This window comes from Beta vulgaris, chromosome 2 (genome assembly GCF_026745355.1).
Source record: "Beta vulgaris subsp. vulgaris cultivar EL10 chromosome 2, EL10.2, whole genome shotgun sequence".
NCBI lineage: Eukaryota > Viridiplantae > Streptophyta > Magnoliopsida > Caryophyllales > Amaranthaceae > Beta > Beta vulgaris.
The window spans coordinates 15,756,695-15,781,823 of NC_079203.1; the positions used below are offsets into that span (position 1 = coordinate 15,756,695).

The 25,129-nt window shown below is 40.4% G+C and overlaps 5 protein-coding genes across 5 annotated transcripts; 2 read left to right on the forward strand and 3 right to left on the reverse strand.

The window, feature by feature from the left end:
• Positions 1–3,039: 3,039 nt before the first annotated feature.
• LOC104906188 (uncharacterized) lies at positions 3,040–3,978 on the reverse strand. Its single transcript, XM_010694907.1, has one exon. It carries the CDS (start codon positions 3,976–3,978, stop codon positions 3,040–3,042), a length of 939 nt encoding a protein of 312 aa, XP_010693209.1.
• A 248-nt stretch (positions 3,979–4,226) lies between these two features.
• LOC104906189 (uncharacterized) lies at positions 4,227–8,321 on the forward strand. The gene is made up of 5 exons (XM_057392891.1): positions 4,227–4,295; positions 5,092–5,236; positions 7,292–7,392; positions 7,760–7,849; positions 7,929–8,321. Exons 1-5 carry the CDS (start codon positions 4,227–4,229, stop codon positions 8,319–8,321), a joined length of 798 nt encoding a protein of 265 aa, XP_057248874.1.
• Positions 8,322–9,836: 1,515 nt separating this feature from the next.
• Positions 9,837–10,301, reverse strand: LOC130590454 (uncharacterized mitochondrial protein AtMg00750-like). The gene has a single exon (XM_057392892.1). It carries the CDS (start codon positions 10,299–10,301, stop codon positions 9,837–9,839), a length of 465 nt encoding a protein of 154 aa, XP_057248875.1.
• Positions 10,302–15,179: 4,878 nt separating this feature from the next.
• LOC104906190 (uncharacterized) lies at positions 15,180–15,590 on the reverse strand. Its single transcript, XM_010694909.1, has one exon. It carries the CDS (start codon positions 15,588–15,590, stop codon positions 15,180–15,182), a length of 411 nt encoding a protein of 136 aa, XP_010693211.1.
• Positions 15,591–17,602: 2,012 nt separating this feature from the next.
• LOC104906177 (ureide permease 2) lies at positions 17,603–23,920 on the forward strand. The gene is made up of 8 exons (XM_010694897.4): positions 17,603–17,925; positions 19,210–19,468; positions 21,033–21,171; positions 21,313–21,487; positions 21,590–21,633; positions 21,709–21,812; positions 22,655–23,029; positions 23,366–23,920. The coding sequence occupies exons 2-8, from the start codon at positions 19,232–19,234 to the stop codon at positions 23,603–23,605; spliced, it is 1,314 nt and encodes a 437-aa protein (XP_010693199.1). The 5' UTR covers positions 17,603–17,925; positions 19,210–19,231; the 3' UTR covers positions 23,606–23,920.
• The last annotated feature ends 1,209 nt before the right edge of the window (positions 23,921–25,129 follow it).

Below are 25,129 nucleotides of genomic sequence, written 5' to 3' on the forward strand. Positions count from 1 at the left end.
AACCTGGTCCAAGGCCGTGCGAAGAGCAACCTAGTTGGCTTCCTATGAATATAGCATGACTCTTAGAATGGGTTCTTCTATCTCAATAGGCATGACAACCTTAGAAACATAGACGAGCATGGATGGGGTCGCCCCAGTTGAGTTCTTGGCTGTAGTTACAGACCAGAGAACCAACTGCTGTTCTTCTACCCATAAGCTTTTTGAATTGCTTCTTTTTTATGCCACTTGAAAGGATCTTGTTAAATGCCTCCACTTGCCTGTTTGCCTGAGGATGAGAAACGGCCGCAAAGTGGGCCTTGATTTCTCGCTCGGCCAACCAATCCTTGAGCTTAGGCGTCTCAAATTGTGGCCCATTATCAAATACAAGACTAGGGCATGCCAAATCTTGTTATGATGTTCTTCCAGATAAAGCCTTTTACATCATTAGTGGTGATCTCTCACTGCCTTAGCTTCAACCCATTTAGTAAAGTAGTCCACTGCTACTAACATAAACTTTTTCTAAGCCGGTCGCTACAGGAAATGGCCCCAAAATGTCCATCCCCCATTTGGCAAAGGGAAGCGGGAACAATATTGGGTCAGATAGTTGGACGGCTTCTGGTGCATGTTACCATGCCGCTGACAGTTGTCGCATTTTTTGGCATAAACCAGGGCATCTTCCTATAAGGTCGGCCAATAATACCCACTCCTTAACGCCTTTTCGCCCAATGCTCTTCCCCTAATGTGAGAGACACATGCTTTTTCATGCAATCCTTTTAAAACATCTAATCCGTCATCCCTGGTAATATACTTGAGGAGTGGACGGTCAAAGGCTTTCTTATATAAGATTTCATCCCAGAGCTCAAACCACTTGTCCCTTGCCTTCACATACTTGGCCTCCAACGGATCTTCAGGCAGCCGACCTATTTTCTTGAATTCAATGTTAAGGTCCATCCAGACGTGCCCTCAACTAAGAAACAACACTTGTTCTTGATCAATCTTTTTCGTTGGTTTTACTTCCCAAAACACAGTTCGTGGCACATCTCCCTCGGCCGTGCTAGCCAATTTTGAAAGAGCATCGGCCTGATGGTTCTCAGATCTTGGAACCTAGTCGAGCACAAACCGGTTCAAAGTTTTGACTTCTTCTTGAATTAACTGCATATATTTACTCATGCAGGCTTCCTTGCACTCAAAATCTCCATTTACTTGACGAACGACCAACAAGAAATCTGTCTTGGCCTCAATCTCTAAAACCCTAGCCGCTTTGCACATTCTAATGCCTGCTAGGAGTGCTTCATATTTTGCTTCGCTATTAGATGCCTGGAATTTAAATCTGAGAGCGTACTCAAACTTATCCCCCTCTGGTGATTGGAAAATTATCCCAGCCCTACATCCATTGATAGTGGAAAATTCGTCTACCATAAGCGTCCAATGCCTTCTGACCCAGCTGGATCTTGGACGGGCTCAACCGTAGGCCGAGTAAGTTCTACGATGAAATTACCAAGACTTGCCCTTTGATCGCCTTTTTGGGCTCAAATGCTAAATCAAACATGTTCTGCTCTCTTACCCATTTGAGCATTCGTCCAGAAGCATCCATTTTCTGCAAAACTTGTTTTAAGGGATGGTCACTATAGACAAGTATGCTGTGAGCCGGAAAATATGGCCTCAATTTTCTGCTGGCCATGAGGAGTGCTAGGCCGAACTTCTCCACCAATGAGTATCTACATTCCGCATCCTTCAATACATGGCTTACAAAATAGATGGGAACCTACACGGGTTCCCTTTCATCCAGGAGAACTGCATACACGGCTTGTGGCGAGACAACCAAGTATACAAACACTTTCTGCCTCTCGGCTGGACCGACCAAGTGAGGAAACTGTCGCAAGATGCTCCTTTACCTGTTAGAGAGCTTGCTCCGCCTCTTCCGTCCACTCAAATTTTGCCTTTTCTTGATAGTTGAGAAGAAATGATGACATTTGTCCCCAGATTTAGAAAGAAAATGTCCTAGGGCTGCCAAACACCCTGTCAGATGTTGAACTTCCTTGACTCTGGACCATGATGTCATGCTTAGAATTGCTTGAATCTTGTCGGGGCTTGCTTCAATCCCTCTCTAGTCGACCAGGAATCCCAAGAACTTTCCTGCGACAACTTGGAACACACACATTTGGGGATTCGACTTCAGCTTGTATCTTCTTAGGGTTTCGAAGGTTTCTCGAAGATCATCAATATGACTCGGTTCCTTCCGGCTCTTGACGATCATGCCATCAATATAGGCTTCCATGTTACGCCCCAACTGAGGCTGAAAGATAGTATTTATTAACCGCTAGAAGGTGGCCGACGCATTATTGAGGCCGAATGGCATCCTCAGCCAGCCATAGAGACCCTTCTCAGTAGTGATGAATGATGTCTTATCTTGATCTTCCGGCCACATTGGGATTTGATGGAAACCAGAGTAAGCGTCCATAAAAGTTAATAGAGCATACCCAGCCGTGGAATCGACTAACTGATCTATTTTTGGCAGGGGAAAATTGTCCTTAGGACAAGCCTTATTTAGATCAGTATAGTCTACGCACATCCTCCAAGTACCATTCGGCTTAGGCACCATAACCACGTTCGCTATCCATTCCAGGTAATAAATCTTCCGAATGACTTTGGATTTTAACAAATTTTGGACCTCTTGATCTGGCCGGACTTAAGTGTCTTTTCTTCTGACGAATAAGTTTTTGATTTGTGTCTATGTTCAATTTGTGAACAGCAAGTTCGGGATCAATTCCTGGCGTCTCTTCTACGTTGTATGCAAAAAAATCTTCAAATTCTTTCAACAACTTGACCAACTCGTCCTTTATCCTCGGATCTAGAGCAGACCCAACTTTCATCGTCCTTTCCAGACGTCTTTCTTCAAGGCAAATCTCAATTTTTGCAATTCTACCGGCTTTGACCATTCTAGCCCAACCCCCATGATGGCCATCACTTCTTCTGACGAAGCATTTTCTTCCTTGATGGCCATACACTTCCTCTTCTTGCTCGGCAAGAGACTGGACGGTTTGCTCATTTGAGCGACCTTCATCGGAGATCATCCACCATAGTCCTCAGAGCATCTTCCTGACTTTTCACAATCTTGGCCGCCCCATTATCTGCTGTTTTTGGCTGTTCTGATTTTATTCCCTTCCATGATGAAGGTTTTAAAGTAGTGAGGTAGCATTCTCTAGTTGCTTGTTGATCTTCATATAAAGATCCAATTCTCCCCCCATCACACTCGAATTTCATTAACATCAGATGAGTAACAATCACTGCTTTGATGTGGTTTAAGGTGGGTCGTCCAAGAATGACATTATAGGCCGTCAAATCTCGAACTACCAAAAACTTCACAAACAACGTTCTGGATGCTTCCTTGTCCTCTACCCTGACGGGCAAGGTGACAGTTCCCATTGGGTGGATTACTCCTCCTCCAAACCCAATTATGGGGTGATGAACTTGGACCAAAGCATTCTCATTGAACTTCAACCTTGACAGACAGTCTGCGCTTATGATATCCGTCGAGCTCCCGGTATTAATCAAAATCCTTGTTACTCTCAAATTGGCAATCTTCATCTCCACAACCAAAGGATCATCATGAGGGGTTCTTAATTTCCCACGATCCAGCTCACTGACAACTAACTTTCGAAATGGGTAAGATTCTGCTTGATTAGTAAGCATAATATGGCCGAGTTCCCTTAGGTAATTTTTGTGCCTCTGGCTGGTTGGACCTCCAGCTGCAAAACCTCCAGATATGACAAGCACCATATCTTCGTTCGTACTTTCACTTTCTTTTCTCTTGTTTTGACGATCATCTCTTTTCTGAAACTTTCTCCCCCCTTGGGGGAGGTATGAATTCATCTCCCCTTTGCGAGCCAAATCTTCCAGGGCTCTCATCAGATGTTTGCATCCATTTATTTCATGGCCACAATCTTTACAAAATTGACAATATTTGCTCTTGTCCCTATTCCTATAGGGAGTTTTCATTTTAGTCGGCACTTTTAATTCATGTTGATCTTTTATCTCCACAAGAATGGAGTATTGATCTTTACTGAATTCTATAGGTTCCGCCGATGTTGCAAGTTCACTTCTTTTACTTCTCCTGGATGAAGTCACATAAGTTAATGCCCAAGTTTCAGCTTTCTTGTGATTATTCTTCTTTGGCTGAATTGCCTCTTTAGTCTTTTTTGCTTCTCCGTGTCTTGCCTCTGCACATACCTCTGTTGCGTGAATGAATGCTTCATCCTCCCGGAGGGTTTCAGCTAGATTCAGTGGCGGAGCTACACGTGGTCCCTATTGGTCACGTGACCAACTATTATTTTGAAAAAAAAAAAAAACTCTCTCTCCTTCACTGACCAAAAAGCCGCCCCCTTTCTCTCTCTCACGTTTCTTCCTCTTCCTTTCTCCTTCAACCTCAAGTTGTTAACTAAAATTCTTGAATTTTGTTTACATGAATATCCTTTTTCTTTCAAATCTTCAACTAAAATTATCAACTCGCCTTGATCTACCGATTGATACCCGTTTTGCATTTTTCAGAGATAAAAAAATTATCATTCAAAACCCTAGAATTTGGGGAAAAACTCGTGTGTTGTCGGGTTGGTGTCGTAACTATGGTGAATTGGTGATTGGTGAAACTCGCGAAATTCTTCTTCTTCGAATCGTCCTCTTGAATCTCCTATTTTTCACAGGTTAGGTTTTTCGTTTTACGTAATTTTTTTGAAATTAGATGATTTTGATTCGAGAATTCTTGGATTTGTTGTTAAATTAATTGATTTGGTTGTTGATTTTATTGAATGAATTGGATGCCTTGTCAAAATTTCAGTTTCATGGATTTAGGGTTCTGATTTTGCATTAGATTTTCATTGATTTTTCGCTTAATTAATGCTTCGATTTGTTGTATTTGAAGTTTGGTTTGGTTATTCTAAAGAAAATCTTTGAATTTTCACAACTATTCTATCGAAAAATCCATCTCTTTTCACTTCAATTCGACAGCCATGGTGACACCATTGATAAGAATCTGAAGAAAAAATGATGTCGGCTCGGTACCTTTTTAGTCTGATATAATTATGGTAAGTAATGTACAAATGCTGAATGTTGCAGGTTGAGCTTAAAGAAGGATTTTGTTATCCTGATGTATTATATGTTCGTAAGAGCCTCTTTGAGCATTGGAAGGACAAGGATAAATCTGTACAAGTCTTTGGTTACCTTCCTAATGGTGAAAATTATAGTGTTTTTATGGCACAAAGTAAGTATTGTCTTTGCCCTAGTGGATGGGAAGTAGCTAGTCCAAGAATAGTTGAGTCAATTTACACTGGTTGTTTGCCCATCATCATCTCCAACACCTATTCAGCGATGTATTAGATTGGAGTAAGTTTTCCGTTCATGTTCCGGTGGCGAAAATACCGGTGATCAAGAAGATTTTACAAGGAATTTCAACTAGGAGGTACTTGGATATGCATAAGAGGGTGTTACAAGTTAGGCCACATTTTGTGATTAATAAGCCTTCTAAACCTTTTGATCTTATGCATATGATTATTCATTCTATTTGGCTTAGAAGACTTAATGTTAAACTAGGTCATATTGTTATGTGAATTCTGTGTCCATCCATCTATTGTATAGAAGTACCACATGTTTATGCCAAATTCTGATCAGGCAGAACTTAGCTGAGGATCTACAGCTAATGGAGATGTAGCTACAAGCAACAAAAGATACTAGCTACGGAATTGAAAGAAAATGCAAAGCAAAGGCGAAGACACCAAGAAATGGTGACGCGGAAAACCCCAAGAAGAGGGTAAAAACCGGGGTGGAATTGAGTCCACCAATCCACTATGTAGGAAGATTACAACTTATAGCTAGCAGCTAGCAGCTTGTAGCTTATTCTGAATACACTTGTAAATATTTGTGAAAGTAAATGGAAGTGTTCTAATGTAAGCAATGTTAATGAACTGCCTTTCTCCCAATACTTCTACTCCTATTTATAGCCTATATTTATTATAACGTTGCTTTACATGTTTACGTTGCATAACTAATCTCCTAATATGATGCCATGATCTCCTAATATCAAGGAGTATCTCCACTTCTGCTTAATGACTTTGTCAACCCTATTTTGTAGGCGCAACAGCATTATTTGACTTGGTCTTGATCATATCCAATGTCTCTTTGAATCAAATTTATTCAACTCCCTTCGTTCCTGCTTGCTGTAGCTGCTACCTGATAACTTCTAGCTGGGACGGATGTATATCCTGCAATTCAGCTTAGCAAAATTTTTAGGACATAACAATTGCCCCTAACTTGTGATGCCAACCTAGGCGCAACTGAGTTAAAATCGCAAGTTACCAATTCAAAAACAAACTGTTAGCAAAAGGACTTAAGATTTAAACAAACTGGTATTTCAAAATTTTATCTCTTAATCTGAGGAATTAAAACGTGTGAAGATAATAAATTTGACTCTAGAAGATAAATCCTTTTAATCCGCTGGAAAGATAATTTTCTTGGGGAAAGAAAAAATTCATCAGATTAATGATTACTTATCAACAGCTAAAAGATAATTTCTCACGCATCAATAAATTTTTATCCGTTAGCCCAAACTGCCGTTGAGCTACCAGTATTTAAAGGACTCCTCCTCCTTTTCTGAACTTCACTTTATTTTCTAGCGACTTCGTCTCCTTCTCAGGTAAAGTTTCTTTCTCTTTCTTTCTTCCTCAAGAATTTGTAGAGTTTTTCTTCCTTTCTAATGGGCAGAGCCATAGATGACGTTGCTTCATCTGTACGAGAGAGATATCGAGGTGCTTAAGTCCTGGGGGTTTCCCTGAAAAGCTCAGATTATCCTCCCTACACCACATGCAGGCCCGAAACCTGCCCGAAGATTACATCTGTTATTATGAACACCCTTTTTACCTAGGTACAATTACACCTTTTCCCCCTCACTAGATCTTTCATGGAAGTTTTGCACCTTTCCCCTGGCCAGCTGATGCCAGCTTTTTGGAAAACCTGCCTAACCTTAGAAGCCCTAACTAAGATGGCATAATCCTTTCTCTCTAAACGAACTACTGACTGCCTATAGCGTTAGAAAATCGGGTAAGGGTTCTCACTTTTAGGGCTAAGGCTCCCTCCCCCCATTATAGAAGGTACAATTGCATCAGACTCTATTTGGAAAACTAGGTATTTTTTGTAGTGAAAGATTCGCTGGGCGAAGCTGGGGGCCCTCTAGTTGGGGTTGGTCTACAAAGGTACCTAACTTTCCATTTGTGCTTTGTTTCTAAAAATGAATTAACTAGGTTCTTACCTTGTTTCTTTGCAGGTCTTGGCCCTATTATCTCCCAGATTCCTGAACAAGCTGAGAGATTACCTGAATTGCTCAAGTTTCCTGTTGAGGAACGCACCTTCGCAGCTCCTACCGAGGTCTACCCTTAGATTCAGAGCATCTTCTCGCACTAACTCGATGTCGACAGGTAATTTTGATTTTTGGTGCAGATTATACTTTGCTCACAACTCTTAGTATTAGGCCAACTAATTTTCTCATTCATGCAGCTCCAGCAAGATCCAGTAATTTATCTGACGAGGATGCAATGGCAGGCTAAGAATAGGAAGAGTCAGCTGCTTCTTCTGGGCAGTCTCAGTTGAAAAGTTCCTCGCAAGAACCTACGCTCATCCTCCATCCCAACCACCATTGACATCACGACTGATTCTCCTAGGGATGAGGTCCTTGTGAGCTTTCCTGCTGACTTTCTAGCTGAAGAAGGTCTAGAAGGTGGGATCTGGCCTGCAGCTGACAAGCTCGTATTCCCAGTCACAAAAGAGGTTAAAGGGACAGGACCCTGAGGTCATCCTGAACCATGCTGTCCAGCTATCCCTGCAGGTTAGTAACATCTTTTGACCTACTTTAGATAAGGAAAATGATTAATGCCGCTTATACTTATGATTTTTTTGTTCGCCAGCTTTCCCAGAGTTGCATAGCTGCCAGGGACAGCTTGCGGACTGTTGCTACCCTTCAGGATAAGGTGGCTCGTCTGCAAAAGGACAATTTGAGCCACCAAGCTAAGCTGGAGAGGGAGAAACAGTCCCGGCTGGATGCTGAGAGCAAGTTAGCTGCTGAGCAAAAATTAATGGAGAAAGAGAGGCTGGAAAAAGATGAGAAGATAGCTGAGGCCGAGAGAGAAAATGCACGCCTGGCTGCAGCTGTAAGAGAAGCTGAGGAGAGGGCTTTAGATATCCAGGCTGAAGCAAAGATTATCGAAACTGCGAAGCTAGCTTTCCTGATTAAGTTCAAGAAGCTGATGACAAGGGTGTCAATTTCTACATTGACAGATTCCTCAAGCTGGATTCTATGACGCTCTGGAAGCTTTAGCTACAGGTGGCAAAACAATGATCGGAGAATCTACAGCTGAATCTCCTCCTTCTCTCAACCAGCCAGAAGGTGCTGTTCTTGGTGATAAGGACAAGGTTGCTGGCGATGATGCCAGCGTGATCTCTTAATTTCTTCGATGCTTTCATTAGCTTTTCTTTTGGAACAATTTAGTTTTAATTAGCTTGGATACTTTTACCGTTGCCTATGGGGCAATGTGTTTTTGTAAGAACATATTTTCTTTGCAATTTAATCGTTTGAACTTATGTCTTTGCCTTTTGATCTTAGCTATTGATACTTTGATGATACTTAAGTTACATGCATGCTTTTTATCTTAGTATTAGAACAACATATTTACCTGGGGTAAGTGTTGTTCAACTTAGGTTGGGCCCGTTTCCTTGGTGCTACGACCACTCAGCTAAGTTTGGGTGAACTAACCCTTAGCTGCTTGATGCTGGTGCTACGACCTTGTAGCTGGATCTCGAAATTCCAGCTACCCACCTGGGTGTGCAACCCCTTGCGTTTACCTGCGTATGAAGTGGACTTTAGATGGCTTGCTGCTACGAGCATAAAATACTTAAGTCGTTAGACAAATTAAGTGGTTGTTTACCTGGTGGACCAATGCTTTGTGCAAAGCAGTGGTTGCCTTTAAGAGATTCTGGCGTCTTTGGCCGATAGTAACCTGGTAGTGCCCCAGGTTAGAAATGATATAGCTTAAGGTGAGAAGCGTTCCAGCTTCTAGGTATGCTTTTCCATCTTTAGTAGTTAGACGATAAGCTCCTTTTCCAACTACTTGATCGATTAGATAGGGGCCTTCCCAGCTGATCCCTAATTTACCGCATTGACTTCTTGGGTATTCTGAAAACTTTCCTTAGAACCCAATCTCCTACCTTGAATACTTTAGCTTTGACATTCTTGTTGAAGCTACGAGCCACTATTTGTTGTTGTGCAGCCATTCGTACTAATGCATTATCTCCAATTCTTCGATGGAATCTAGGTCGTAGCTAAGCTCTTTGTCGTTGGCTTCAGGAGTCATCAATCCATATCTAGCTGTGGGACAGCTACTTCCGCAGGTAGACCGCCTCGCATCCATACACAAGTGAAAAAGGAGTTCTTCCTGTGGCGCCTCTTGGTGTTGTTCTGTTTGCCCACAGCACCTTAGGTAGCTCTTCTACCCATCTTCCCTTCTTAGCTTTTAGGCGCCTCTTAATGCCATTGATAATTACTTTATTGCTGGACTCAGCTTGTCCGTTAGCTTGCGGATATCTAGGTGTGGAAGTTATCAAGCTGATGTTCCATTCGTGACAGAATTGCCTTGTCTTGTCACTTATGAATTGTGATCCGTTATCACAAATGATTTCGCTGGTACCCGAATCTGCAGATAATGTTAGTATGCAAAAAGGATATTACTTCTTTATCTCTCACCTGCTGGAATGCCCCAGCTTCGATCCATTTAGAGAAGTAGTCCGTGAGTGCTACATGAAAACTTTTTGCCCTGGAGCTACAGGAATTTCCCCACAATGTCCATGCCCCACCTCATGAAAGGCCAGGGTGTTAAGGTGGGGTGCAATATCTCAGCTGGCTGATGTGTCATGCCTGCGTGTTTTTGGCAGCTTTCGCATTTTTGCACATACTTCTTAGCATCAGCACGCATGGTTGGCCAATAATACCCGTATGCTAGGATTTTGTTTGATAAGCTTCTTCCAGCTGCATGAGACCCGCATTCACCTTCATGGAACTCCTTGAGGTGGGCTCCCATGGTCTTTCTCAAGCATCTTTGTAATAGATCGTAGCTGGCGCAAGCTCTTTTGAATAGAGTGCCAGAAATAACATGATATCTTGTGGCTTTCATTCGCAGCTTCCTAGCTTCCAGCTTGTCCTCTGGCAAGATGCCCCTCTCCAGAAAATCGATGATTGGCTGGGTCCAGCTAGTGCTTCCTGCCTGGCTGTCATCTGATTGCACCATGTTTACCTCTTTGCTGATAGCTGGCTCAGCTAGGTGGGCTATAGGTATTGATTTGAAATCGCATTTTCTGAGTGCTGATCCGAGGTTAGCTAGGGCTCGCCTTGGTATTCTGGTCCCTTGGGATCTGCTTTATGCTGAACTCTTCGAATAACTTGGCTTTGTCTTTGGCTAGCTCTAGGTAAGAGGCCATTTTAGAATCTTTAGCTGCGTACTCTCCATTTACCTGGCTTACTATTAGCAACGAATCACTGAAGACACGCAAACTGTTAGCTTTTAAATCATGTGCTAGTGTCATACCTGCTATTAAGGCCTCATATTCAGCTTCATTGTTGGTAGCTTTAAAATCGCAGCAGATAGCGCGTACTATCATGTCCCCTTGTGGCGACTTTAGCACTATACCTAGACCAGCCCCTCTGAAGTTTGAAGATCCATCTACATACAGCTGCCATGAGCCTGATTTACCTACTTTGTTAACGTGGCGCTTCTTCCTCAGCGGTAGCAGCTAAGTCAGGGCTAAAGTCTGCCACAAAGTCAGCTAGGGCTTGCGATTTTATAGCTGTCCTGGGTAGATACCTAATGTCATGTGCACTCAGGGATATGGCCCATTTGGCCATTCTCCCTGAATGCTCAGGTTTTCGTAATACTGCTTTGATGGGGTAATTAGTCATAACATGAATGGGGTGAGACTCAAAATAGTGCCTCAACTTACGAGATGCCATATATAAAGCTAATACTAACTTTTCAAGTGATGTGTACCTGGTTTCAGCATCCAGCAAGGATTTGCTAACGTAATAAACTGGGAGTTGTTGATTTTCAGCTTCCCTGGCTAGTACCGCACTTACCGCTTTGCTGCTAACAGCTAGATACAGCTGGAGAGTCTCTCCTGTGGATGGCTTTGATAGTAGGGGAGGTTGAGCCAGGTAGGCCTTCAGATCCTGCAATGCAGCTTCATGCTCATCTGTCCAGTTGAATCCTTTATTCTTTTTTAGCACGTTGTAAAACAAGTGGCACTTGTCGGATGATCTGGATATGAATCTGTTCAGTGCAGCTACCCTTCCTGTCAGCTTCTGGACCTCTTTCAGGTTTCCGTGGTGACTGAATATTGATTAGTGCTTGCACTTGGCTGGGATTGGCTTCTATTCCTCGCTGGGTGACTATGTAGCCCAAAAACTTGCCTGCTGGGACACCGAAGGAACACTTGCTAGGATTGAGCTTTCATCCCATACTTCTTTAAGACTTCAAAGGTTTCCTGCAGGTGGTCCACATGATCCTCTGCTTTCTTTGTTTTGACCAGCATGTCATCTATATAGACTTCCATCGTGTCCCCCAGCTGCTTCTCGAACATCTTGTTGACTAGCCGCTGGTAGGTGGCACCCGCATTTTTTAGCCCAAAGGGCATTACCTTGTAGCAATAGATGCCTCTTTCAGTCATGAAGGCGGTCTTTTCTTGGTCTGCAGGATCCATTAGTATCTGATTGTAACCTGAGTACGCATCTAGGAACGTTAGCCTTTCATGGCCAGCTGTAGCGTCCACTAGCGCATCAATATGTGGCAGTGGGAATGGATCTTTAGGGCACGCCTTATTGAGATCTGTAAAATCGATGCACACCCGCCATTTGCCATTTTTCTTTCCAACAACCACCACGTTAGCTAGCCAATCGGGATATTTGACTTCTCGGATTTTGCCAGCTTTGAGTAGCTTGTCCACCTCTTCGTTGACTATCATATTTCTTTCTGGAGCAAACTTCCTTCTTTTCTGCTTCACGGGCTTTGAGTTGGGATCGACGTTTAGCTTATGGGTGATGATGTCAGGCTCAATGCCTACCATGTCTTCATGGCTCCATGCAAAACAGCTTACATTTTTCTTTAAGAATTCAATAATCCGCTGCTTTTCCTCAGCTGGCAGGGATGCCCCAATCTGCACGGTCTGCTCTGGCTTTGCTGGGTCCAACGCCACTTCATCTACATCTTGATCTGTTGGCTTGGCTGGCGCTGGACCTTGCTGTAATTGCTAGATAGATTCCTTTTTTGCTTTTAGAGATATGCTATAGCATTCCCTAGCCAGCTTGCGATCGCCCCTGATTTCTTGTACTCCCCATTTGTAGGGAATTTAATAGTCTGGTGATAGGTGGAAGGTACAGCTCGCATTTTGTGGATCCATGGTGTCCCCATTATGATGTTTATGCTGAGGGACAATCTACCACATTGAACCTGGTTTGGAGGTTGACTCCTTTTGCATAGGTGGGCAATACGATTTCTCCGAGCGTTGTAGCTGGCTCGCCATTGAACCCGAACAGAACGGTTGCTTTCCTGAGGATATCAGCTTCCTGCAGCCCCATGCTTTCTAGAGCACTTTTGAAAATGATATTAGCTGAGCTGCCATTGTCTATCAGACTCGCTTCATGAGGCAATTGCTGACGGTGAGAGACACGACGAGGCCGTCATGATTATCAGCTTCTTCATCTCCATCTTCTTCGTCGAAGCTGATGGTCATGCTTCTGAGCTTTTCTCTTCAGCACTCCTCAGCGGGCTAGGTGCGATTTTGGAACCTTCTCGAGCAAACTCTTGGCTGCAGAGTATGTTAGTCCACATATTTCTGAACCTCCAGAGATAGAATTGATTACCTTATCGTGCAGGGGCTCAGGTGGCGGATGAGGCTGTTGCTGGCTGGGGCCAGCTTTATCTTCTTGCTGCCCCTTTTCCCCATCAAGTGCTCGAGATAGCCCTTCTTGAGCAGCCATGCCACCTCCTTTTTGAGAGCATTGCATTCTTCTGTTCGATGGCCATGGTCGCCATGGTAGCTACACCACTTGGTGGTGTCCTTCTCGCTGTCTGGTCTGTCGTTTTTGCGAGGCCACCTAACTGTGGTTCCCAGCTTTTCTAATGCGTTTACTACGCCTCCTGCATCCACGTTAAAACAGTAGGAAGCAATGGAAGGGTAATCATTGTTAGAGATTTACCTGTGGCCTTGCTGGCTACGTTATTACTTTCGCGCTTCTGATATGGTGATGGCGCCAATCAGTCTTCTTCTGGTTCTGGGATTTCCGATCATAGCTAGGCTCGCTTACGTACCTGGACGCCTCGTCCTCTCGACACGTATCTCAGCCATGCTCTGGCCCTGACCTCTTCGAATGTGCCACATGGGTACCTGGTCAATTCATAATACAATCTAGATTTATAGGTTAGTCCTCTCCTGAATGCTTCGATAGCTGTGGGAACATCCAGGTTCTTGACAGAGATCATTTCCTTGTTGAATCGATCAGGTACTGCCTCACAGCTTCATTGGCTTTCTGGGTGATGCGGTATAAGTCGCCGGTGTGCTTCTCTAGGATTCTGCTGCTTGCAAACTGCATATAAAACTTGTTAATTAAAGCAGCAAAATTTTGAATGCTACCTGGCTTAAGACTTATCAGCCATTGTAAAGCAGGTCCAGATAGGGTGGCCCCGAAGGACTTGCACATGGTGGCTTCTAGCAGATGCTCAGGAATGGACAGAGTCCACATCTTCTGTTTATATTGAGCCACATGGTCATAGGGATCCGCAGCTCCATCATACAGCTTGTGAGGCTGGGTCACGTTGATCTTTTTGGGAATCCTGGCTCTTGCGATTCTTCCACGAAGGGGGATTGGGCGTAGCCATCAGGAGATTCTTCAGCCACAGGGGTAGGTGCTCCAGGTAGCTTCGTCAGCATGCGAAGTATTTTCCTGTTCTGAGATTCTAGGAGCGCCATTTTCCTGGCTGTGGGATCAGCTTCATCCGCTTCATCGTCGGATCTAGCTGCTCCATCTTCATCTTCGCTGGCCTCGGAATCTTCGAGATTAAGCGCCTTAGGGATTATGTTCCGGATACGCTGTTTGGGTGGTTTGTTACTTTTGACAGAATCCAACTCTTTTCTGAGGTTGTCAATGGTCTGCTGGGCCTCAGATTGAGTGCGGTGAAGGTCCTCCTGAGCCTTCAGCAAAGCCGCTTTCATAGCCTCGGCAGAATCGTCAGCCATTTCAAAGTTGGGTCGAGGTGTTTCTTTTGGGATTTTGATGAGAGTTTAGCTGTAGAGCCCCACGGTGGGCGCCAAACTGTTTATGCCAAATTCTGATCAGGCAGAACTTAGCTGAGGATCTACAGCTAATGGAGATGTAGCTACAAGCAACAAAAGATACTAGCTACGGAATTGAAAGAAAATGCAAAGCAAAGGCGAAGACACCAAGAAATGGTGACGCGGAAAACCCCAAGAAGAGGGTAAAAACCGCGGGTGGAATTGAGTCCACCAATCCACTATGTAGGAAGATTACAACTTATAGCTAGCAGCTAGCAGCTTGTAGCTTATTCTGAATACACTTGTAAATATTTGTGAAAGTAAATGGAAGTGTTCTAATGTAAGCAATGTTAATGAACTGCCTTTCTCCCAATACTTCTACTCCTATTTATAGCCATATATTTATTATAACGTTGCTTTACATGTTTACGTTGCATAACTAATCTCCTAATATGATGCCATGATCTCCTAATATCAAGGAGTATCTCCACTTCTGCTTAATGACTTTGTCAACCCTATTTTGTAGGCGCAACAGCATTATTTGACTTGGTCTTGATCAATATCCAATTCTCTTTGAATCAAATTTATTCCACTCCCTTCGTTCCTGCTTGCTGTAGCTGCTACCTGATAACTTCTAGCTGGGACGGATGTATATCCTGCAAATTCAGCTTAGCAAAAATTTTTAGGACATAACACCACATACGCAAGCAAGGGTTGCCTATTCGATTAAATAGATTGTTGTTTTTTTCTTTTAGCTGAATTTATGTCGTACCCATTTTTAAAATTTTAATTTTGAGGTTTTCCATCCTTGTACCTATCCGGCCGTCCCTATATCTGTTTTCGTGCTACCTAGAGTGTGACCAACTATTCTCAGATTCCTGGATCCGCCACTGGCATAGATTGGTGATATTTTTCTTTACTAGATCAAACTTGAAACTTCCTGGCCTCAAACCCCTGATAAAGGCATCGAAGGCCACTCTTGCATTCAGATCCTGAATCTGCAATGCCTCTAGATTAAATCTCTTGACAAAACTTTTTAAAGCCTCCTTTGGTCCTTGGAAGACCTTCCTCAAATGCATGCTAGTTTTCTGCTCTTGCCAATTTGCTACAAAATGGCTAGTGAATAGATAACTATGCTCCGTGAAATTGTTCATCAAGCTAGGAGAAAGATTATTGAACCACTTTTGCGCTACCCTTTTCAAAGTAGCTAGAAAATTCTTACACCATGTAGCATCATCGACTGCCTCAACATACATTTGATGCTTGTATGCCGATAGCTGATCGTCTGGATTAGTAGTTCCGTCAAAGGGTTCTATTGTGGGTAGCTTAACCTTTGGGAACGGAGAAGACTTTATGATTCTGGTCGAGAATGGAGTCGGCCAGTTAATTTTGAGTTCCCCCAAAGGTCCCTCGATGGGTATGTGCTCTGACGATATTCCCTTAGCACATGATTATAAGAGGTGTTAGCTAGGCCTGGACGCCTATACACCATAGGTTGCAATACAGTTTTTTCTTGCCTTGGCTGGACAACAAATGGTCCTTGACTCCGTCCTGCAGTTTTAGATGGTAGCCTCAATGGAGGATCTCTCATGTAAGGGGTGGACCCTGATGTTGAACGCTGCCGAGCTGCTGCCTTCTTTGCCTCAGATACTCCCGAGCGTCCGTCTCCATTTTATGACCACTAGGAGGTAAATCCCCTGGCCGGACAACCAACTTCCAGTCCATTTTCCTCCGCTGCTCACTAACCGCCAGCTGCTTTCCATTTGATAACCGCCTGGACACTTCCTGCCGAGGAGGCCTGCTTGTCCCTGGTCGGCTCTCCTGGGACTGTCCCTTTCGGGGAGTTACAAAAGATGGGTCATGATTGACTTGGAAAAACAACATGTTATTCTTAATTTGCTCTTCCATGACAACAACCATCCTAGTCTGAAAATCATTCAAGACGTTTTCCAGATGGGCAACTGTCACCGGACGCTCAAGATTTTCCTGAATGATGGGGCTTTGCTCAGAGAGGTTGACAACGGCAGGGGGCTCATCCCTTCCTCTTGGTGGCCTTTCATCATCTACCGTATCTTCCACTCGGATCTCAAAACTCCTGTTTCTAGCTACATTGGATGAGTGACAATCAGTTATTGTTGCGTCTCCCCACAGAGAGCGCCAAATGTTACGTAGTTCTAAACTCGTAAAACAGTACTACTATCCCTAACAGTAGGTTCTTCAATAGGAGACTTGTGCAACAACACCTGGACCCAAACCGAACCTAAGCTCCGCTTCTGAACCTGCAAAAAGAGACCCACCCTGGAGGTTTGAGTGGTATTTTTCCCTTCGAAGCTTAAGTCAGGTATCAGGAGTAGAAAATAAAACTTTTAGAGAGAGAAGGTAGAGAGAGAGAATTTATGGCAGAATAACAGTATACTACTTTGAAAAGCGTGCCTTTCTCATGATTTCAAGGACTACTATTTATAGTGTCTGAAGTAATTGTTGTACCCTGAGGTCACCCTAATTTGGAAGCACCTGATTGGCTGATCAATAGTTTTATGATACGTGGCAAGCATTGATTGGAGAGTACACATCATCCACTTTACACTAATGCCTTTAATAGATGTTAGCCTAAGTACAAATTGAGCCAAAAGTGGGCTAGTACAACTCCTTTATTTAGAAGAGTATACTTTAGGCCATATACCTTTTTGGACTCTGTACTTTCTACGGTAGTGAAGGGACACGTGTAGGGACAAGATGGAGCCACATGCCCTTTTTTTTTATAACCGTTAATCTTTAGGCTATAACAGATTTTACTTGCATAAATTACCGTGAAAAAAAAGTGAAAACTATATTTTGAGATGGAAGGAGTACATGTCTGTCAATATCGTTAATGTATGGTATACTAGATATCCCTCCACAATCAATGACTAAAATGAATCTTGCACAACTCTATATAAATCAATGATTGAACCCTCCCCAAAAAAGTTATTCAAAGAGACAAAACCAAACCAAGAATGTCCCCCCTTTGAAGCCCGATGTGATAGGTATCACTTACCAGGCTCCATCATGATTGGAATTGGCAACAACACATTACAAATGGAGGTCCACGACAGAAATAAACAATCTCCCTAAAAATCCTAAAAATCAAAGTAAGAAAAAAAAGACACAAACGTAAGTTCTGATTTTCTTACATGTGTCATATTACACACAACTCCACGCACATGAGCATTTGTTGTCACTACTTTTAGAATTACATATATATAAATATATTATGATGATGATGATTAGTGATTACGACAAATGAGTTCTGAGCACTTGACTCACTTTAAACGGTGCAAACTTTTCGCCGAAACATTTTCAACGGTTGATATATAATACACATTTTTCATTTGATTAGATTCAGATCATGTTAAGCAAGTAGTAAAATTTTATGGGTGCATTATTATTGTTATTCTTCATGTTTTGAGTTTAATCTCTTCAAATTCTTTAGCTTCATTTTTTTTTGTGTGTGTGTTGGGTTGTGGAAGATCTCACACGGCATGTGCCTGCTTTTCTTGTGCCGTGTTCTTGTTATTTATGAAAGTTGAGCCTCCACTACAAATAACTCAGGTACAACATTCTCATGTTCTCTTTTTATGTTTCTATTTTTGTTATTATAATTGTGCGCTTATGATTATTTGTTTAGTGGGTATTATGAAATTTTGTGCCATTCAATTATTATGTGTGTGAATGTTTATGTTTTGACTTTATGGCTTGATCATTGATGGAGTGATGGTGTTCATGTTCAATTAATATAAGTATATTTCCAAAGATTTTACAAGATATATTTTTTAAATTTGTACTATATGTATTTTGTGAATTTATTTATTAATGGGTGTCTTAAAGATTGAGCTACCTTATAAATGTCTTGCGTTTCATTTTCCGACTAGTCATAACTCATATTAAGTAGTAGTGGATGAAGACATTTTAATTCACCCAGATTTTTGCCAAAGACGTATATACAGATTCAAACTTGTCGTATATTGATTTACAAATGTTGTATGTTTGAAACTAAGATATCATGATTTTAGTCCTGCTAATGGACTATGGTAAATTGGTAATAATACGGTGTTCATGTAGGACTATGCTGCGGGTAAGAAAAAATTTCATTTATTAATATAATAATTTATGATAATAACACTAAATACAATTTAGCCTAGTGATTAAGACTTTAGTATATGTACTTGAGGTCTGGGAATCAAACCCTATGCTACACAATTTCTAAAAAATGTGGCACAATTTCTTGTTTATGCACGTCTTTTAAATATAGATTTGTGATTCGATACACTAGTTCATTATTTCAGTTTTTTTTTTCAAAAATCTAGATACGAGTTTAGATGACTAGAGTCGATACAAAACATTAATAATTGATATATAATATTTTTAATCGAGTAAAATTTTAAAAAAGTTGATATTTCAAAAATATATATTTTAATACGAATTGAACAAGATGACTATAATATGTCAATTGTGCAAAAAGTACAACTTGTGTAGATTAATAAGGGACCAAAAAAACACTACTTGTGTTTTTAAACTAGTTATTAGGCTGGGTTATGTCCGAGTAAGAAAAAATTTCATTTATTAATATAATACTTTATAATAACAATCCTAAATACAATTTAGTCTATATTTGTGTAGATATGCAACTGGAAAATCTGAAAACCTTTGCTATCTGAAGTAGGCATACATGATTAAACATATCCTCCATATATGTCCTTACATAAAAAGTCATCTAATAAATTCTGTTATATAATTGGTCAAATGTTCGTTAGTTGTGTTAATTCGTCTGTTACACTACATGACTAAGAACAAAGAAGATTGGTTAAATATGTGGTGTATGTTGATGATTTACAGAGAATCAAAGGTGAAATCAAACATGTTTTTGGTTGAGAGTAAAGCGGTTGCTATACTGTGCATGCTGGCGTCACTTTTATTTTTGGGAACATGGCCAGCAATTCTGACCCTCTTAGAGAGGAGGGGGAGGCTTCCTCAGCATACCTATCTTGATTACTCCATTACAAACTTCCTGGCAGCTGTTCTCATAGCTGTCACATTTGGCCAGATTGGTGGAAGCACACCAAGCATGCCCAATTTCTTTACCCAGCTTACCCAGGTACTTAAACTTTTCTTTAATCAAAATTTTACGCGTTAATTTTTGGCCTCGTGTAGCTGTAGGCATGTCTTTCTTCATTTCTTATCATATGTTACTCGGACTCAGGTTCCCACGTCTGAAAAGGGTACGTGTCCAAGTGTCCGACTCGAAAATTTGTAGAACTTTTTTAGGCCCAAAATGAAGTGTGCCGCCCATGGTACTTGAGGTGAAACGAGGAGTCCGTGTAACAAAGTGTAATATTAGGTTTCAGACATTAATCAATTACATGATAGAAAATTAGATTAATTCTTAAAGCAAAACCCACTTGTGTAAGTGAAGGTCTTAACTACTTGTTGGTGTCGTACTGATAATCTCTCTGTTCTAACTTCTAAGTATATTACTATATTACTGTACTGCTTAATTAACTCTTTTTGTTCCATTTTAGATATATAAAATATCTGTGCACCATTATTTGTTAGTTGAAGTACCAATGCAGCAATGCTATAGTACTCATCAGTTTTCAAATATCATAAACTTCTTAATTTGTGTGCATAACCATACATGTCACTCATAGGGAAACGAGAGGAGTAACTATGATCAAGGAAAAGCAAACACATACTCTTCCCGTCCTAGACTATTAGGTCGCATTTGACTTTCGGATCAAATATCATTTTACTGTTACAGATTATACTGATTTATAACATTCTATTCTTACAGTTTATACTGTCAAATTCACCGCAGAAAATTCTATTATAGGTTTGTTTGGCATCCTATATATAAAGGTACTCATTGGCCTGCAATCAGTGATAGAACTCAGAGTTATGAGATCTATTATTTTGGGATGAGGGAAGTACATGGTAGTAATTAAAGAGGCACATTGTGACGGACTTCTTTATGGGGTAATGGGGCATCTCGTGTGTAAATTACACACGAGGTCCTAAGTTTAATGTTAAATTATAACTTTCTATCAATTTTAACTTAAAGTTATCGGTTTGTGAAATGTTGGCATCTTTGGCGTAGGAGGTAGAAATTGGCTTTTACAAAATTGAAAATTAAGAGTTCAAATTTCAAGAGCCTTGGCCTTGTTTTCAGTAACAAGTATAGGACCTCCTAACTGAGCGTAAATGGTGTCGCAGGCCACCCAGTTGGAAGATATGCATGCTAAAAATATCAATGTTGGAGTTTATGTCTATCTTGCCTTGTTTGTTGACCTACTTATGACAATGGAAAATGTTCCAACTTTTCAGTAATCTGTTGTGTTTTCCCTTCAATTCCATAAGGCAGTGAAGTCTGACAAAGGAAACTCCCTCAATCTCCTCCCCAAAGCCCTAGCACAACACTAAAATTTGTTTTTCTTCAACATGTCATATGACTCGACAATTCTGTGCAGCTTAAAGTTTCATTGCTTCTTTTACTATTGGTCCATAAAGGGAAATGGTAAATGGTAAATGGAATGATACTTGTCTTTAAGGATGATTTTTGGGTGTAAATGTTTCTAAACCAACTCCTGAGCCCACCTTAGCTGACAAAGAAAAAAGATGATCTCTTGATCAAATCTGTCTTAAATTATGCTTTCTTCATGTAGGATACATGGCCGTGTGTTTTGATGGCAATGGGCGGTGGATTGTTCTTAAGCTTTGGCAATGTTTCGATACAATATGCCTGGGCATTTGTTGGGCTCTCAGTTGCCCAAGTGGTTACATCTAGCATTGCTGTTGTAATAGGTAAGATAATTCTATTCTTAGTTTTCAGAAGTTTCTAAAACTGTCCAAAATATGACCATTAAATACAATAGCAAGGAATTCTTCTTAGCTAAATGGTTGTTTTATAGCTACAACCTAAGAGTTTTCGTTCCATTGTACCAGGCACAACTTTGAATTATTTCTTGGATGACAAAATAAACAAAGCGAGCCTTTTATTCCCTGGGGTAGCATGCTTTCTCACAGCAGTATTGCTTGGGTCTGCTGTGCACTCCGCTAATGCCGCTGATAATGTGGCTAAGCTTCGCAGCTTCCACGATAATCTAAAAGAAACGGAAAAGTATGCTACTTCAGTTCCCAAAATGCTGTGAGGGGAAGCTTTTCTTTATGTCCTTCCATCATTAATTTTGTCCTCAATTGTGGTTCAATCAACCCTTTGCAGAGTGCCGGAGATCTCAACTGACCAAGCAGCACCTTCTGCAAAAGGTAACTAAATCTGGAATTCTGTAATTGCATTGATCATTTTTGATACGTCATAATTCATGGTACAAAATTGTATAGATATCATGGAGAACGTGGATGTTGAGAATGTCTGTGCAGAGGAAGCTAAGAAGGCTGGAACAGCTGATTTTATAATTGCAGTTGAAAACCAAAGAGCTATTAAGGTTAGCAGCTCTACCAAATTTAACTTTTCTCACCAACAGTACCAAATGGCAGTGAAGACTCGTTACAACCAAACCTTTTTTACCATAATGGAAATGTGTAAATGAGTAATCAAGAACGATTGCTTGCTAGGAAAGATTGCAAGTAACCTAACTTTTGTCAAACCTTCCTCCGCCATATTATGATTTTCTTACTCCATGTATACAGACTTTGATACTTGTAGATATATTCACTTATCTATATGAAAAGAATAATTTCCAGGGGAAGCTCTTTTTTGAGTTGTTACTGATCAAATGGCCAGTTGCAATTATCACTTTCGAAGAATATCGATGTCCAACTTAGGCTCCGCTTGGTTGGGCGTAAAACATTTTCAGTGTGATTTGAATTTCATGGAAAACAACTTAGAATGGAAAATACAATTTCAAAATTAGTTTTCCACTGTTTGGTTCCATGTAAGAAAAATGATAACATGAAAGGAAAATGAAAGGGAAAGTAAGGGTGTAGTGAGAGGAGTATACAAGAGGTGATAAGAAAAATGAAGGAAAACAGGTTTCCCTTCATTTGGAAAGGAAAATGGTTTTCCATCAATGAGAGAGCAATTTTACTCCAGGGGAAAATGGTTTTACACTCATTTGCAAACCAAACAATGTAAAATTGCAAACGGAGAAAAACAGTGTTTCAAGAAAATGTTTTACGCCCCAACAAACGGACCCTTAGTGCGATCACATTGACCTAACTGGACATGACAATGTTCTTGGGGCCGACCAAAATAGGAACTATGACTATCATAACAAGTTGGAGGTAGTTTATCAAAAATCTGCTAATGAATATCTCATGATTGCAGGTGGTTGGAGAAAGCAAACTGGTTGGCATGAGCATAACTCTTTTTGCTGGGATATGCTTTGCTCTCTTCTCACCGGCATTTAATCTCGCAACAAATGATCAATGGCACTTAATGAAGCAAGGGGTCCCTCATTTGGTTATATATACTGCTTTCTTTTACTTCTCGCTGGCCTTTGTTGTGATGGCGGTCATTTTAAATGTCACTTTCTTGTACTATCCTCTCCTAAACTTGCCAAAATCATCCATTAAGGAGTACCTTAGAGATGGAAATGGACGAATATGGGCTGTTGCAGCCGGTTTGCTGTGTGGCTTTGGAAATGGTCTTCAGTTCATTGGGGGCCAGGCTGCTGGCTATGCAGCTGCAGATGCAGTTCAGGTTAGCAGTTTAGTTACTTTTCGTCTGAGGAAGTAGATGATTGTGGGTGTCTTTCCTGCATTCATTCTACTTGCCTATAAAAAACAAAGGTTAAATGGTTTCAATTACCTTTCTCATGCTGACTTTTCGAACTTAACGTCCTTTGATTTTACACAAGTTTTGAAATTGTTATCTACTAATGGATGATGTCCAAAAATCCTTCAGCCATGACTTACTGTAGGATGAATTTGAAACAAACCACAAGTTCAAACATATAGTAAAAGGTTTATGAATACTTTGCATGGAAGAAGCTCCTACAATCTCTACCTTGTAGCTAAGTTTCTTTAAAATTTGCAGGCACTCCCCTTAGTGAGCACCTTTTGGGGCATACTCTTTTTTGGGGAGTATAGAAGATCATCCAAAAAGACATATTTGCTACTTGTGTGTATGCTCCTTATGTTTAGTGTGGCTGTGGCATTGCTGCTTGCTTCGGCTGGCACACGAAAAGTAGCAGGCGAAGGTGCCAAGATCAGTAGTATGCAACACCAAAGGAGACAACCGATGGAGAATTATACTCATGGTACTTTTGATTTCTAGGTGGTTTCTCTGATCTAGCTGTGTTCCTCATGAAGTGTTTGCTTTCTTTTCTTGGTATTCGGCGAAAGCATACAAAAATAAGAAGATTGTATTCTAAGTGTATTAACTCTAGGTATGATGGAGGCAATGAGGTTTGCAAGTAAATGGAATATTGTTGATTAGAGTCTTTGATTTAAAAATAAGGCAAAGAGTGATATTCTGAGATGCTTGAATTTGTAATTGGCGGTGGCAGCTTCAGGTTTGAGCAAGCCGCCTGATACTAAACTACTAAAGTATGAAAGTTGAGTACTACATCAAGATTCATTGATATTGATACCTCCCTTCTTCCTTACACTCTAGTATATCATGTACATGGTATATTCAAAATTAGCTTTTGCTTGTTTGCTTATCGGGATTTTTTTTTTCTACATTAGAATAAGTGGTTTAATATTAACAAAATTAGATAAATTTAAGCCTACGTTTTTCTAATAAGTGTATTATTTCACTCCAAGCAACCTAACATTATCAGTAGATATCTTGCACTAACTTAGTCATTCTTTTTCTTCTCTTTTTTTTTCCCTTTGAATTTCGAGAATTATAACATGCAATTTTAATTAAAAAATAATTCGTCATATTGAATAGATTAATTAGTCACTAATAGATTAAATTAGTTATTAAATAGATTGAAGAATGTGAGGACAATATAAATTAAATTCGTCACTGAATAGATTGAAATGATCATAAATAAATTAAACATAGTCACTAAATTCAAAATGATGGTTTGATATCTTCTTAATTAGGCTTGGGATGTTGCTTAATTTATACTAATATATTAAAAAACATTCCTAAGAACGTATATCTGCCATGTGTCACCATCCCTCATTCAATAGCATTTTATCTACGTTTTTCTCATATAGTAGAAAAAAGAAGCATTGTTAACATGAAGGTTTGACCAACAACCTTAAGTATGAAAGAAAGAGATTCAACTATTACGTACTCCACCATACTATTATTGCTTATTTAATCAAAATTAACGATGATATAAGAACTTTTGAAAGTTATATAATGAACGAGATGACTTTTTTAAATGAGTATGAGATGACTTTCTTTAATTAGTATGAGATGACTTATTTAACTACTAGTCTTCTATGTACGCGATGCGTTCGTCGATTGTTTAGGTCTATTCTTAATAAATTTCATCAAAATATAATTATAGAAGTGTGATTTATAATTATTGTTATACAAACTATTGTAATCTATAATTTTTTTAGAAATTGAGATAAACATTTAAATGTAAAGTTTTGTAGTCAAATTAACAGTATAATTTTTTTATTGAGTAAATATTTTTCTCATTATGTCAAGTTACTTTGTTAATGCTTATTTAATTTATTGTTGGAATTTTTGAATCATCTTTAAATTAGGAAAGGATATAATTATACAAAATCTGAATATTCAATTAAGTATATATATCTAGTTAAGGATAAAAAAGACATTTCATTGGGGGACACCATAGCTCCCCCTTGGCTTATATAATAGAGATTACTA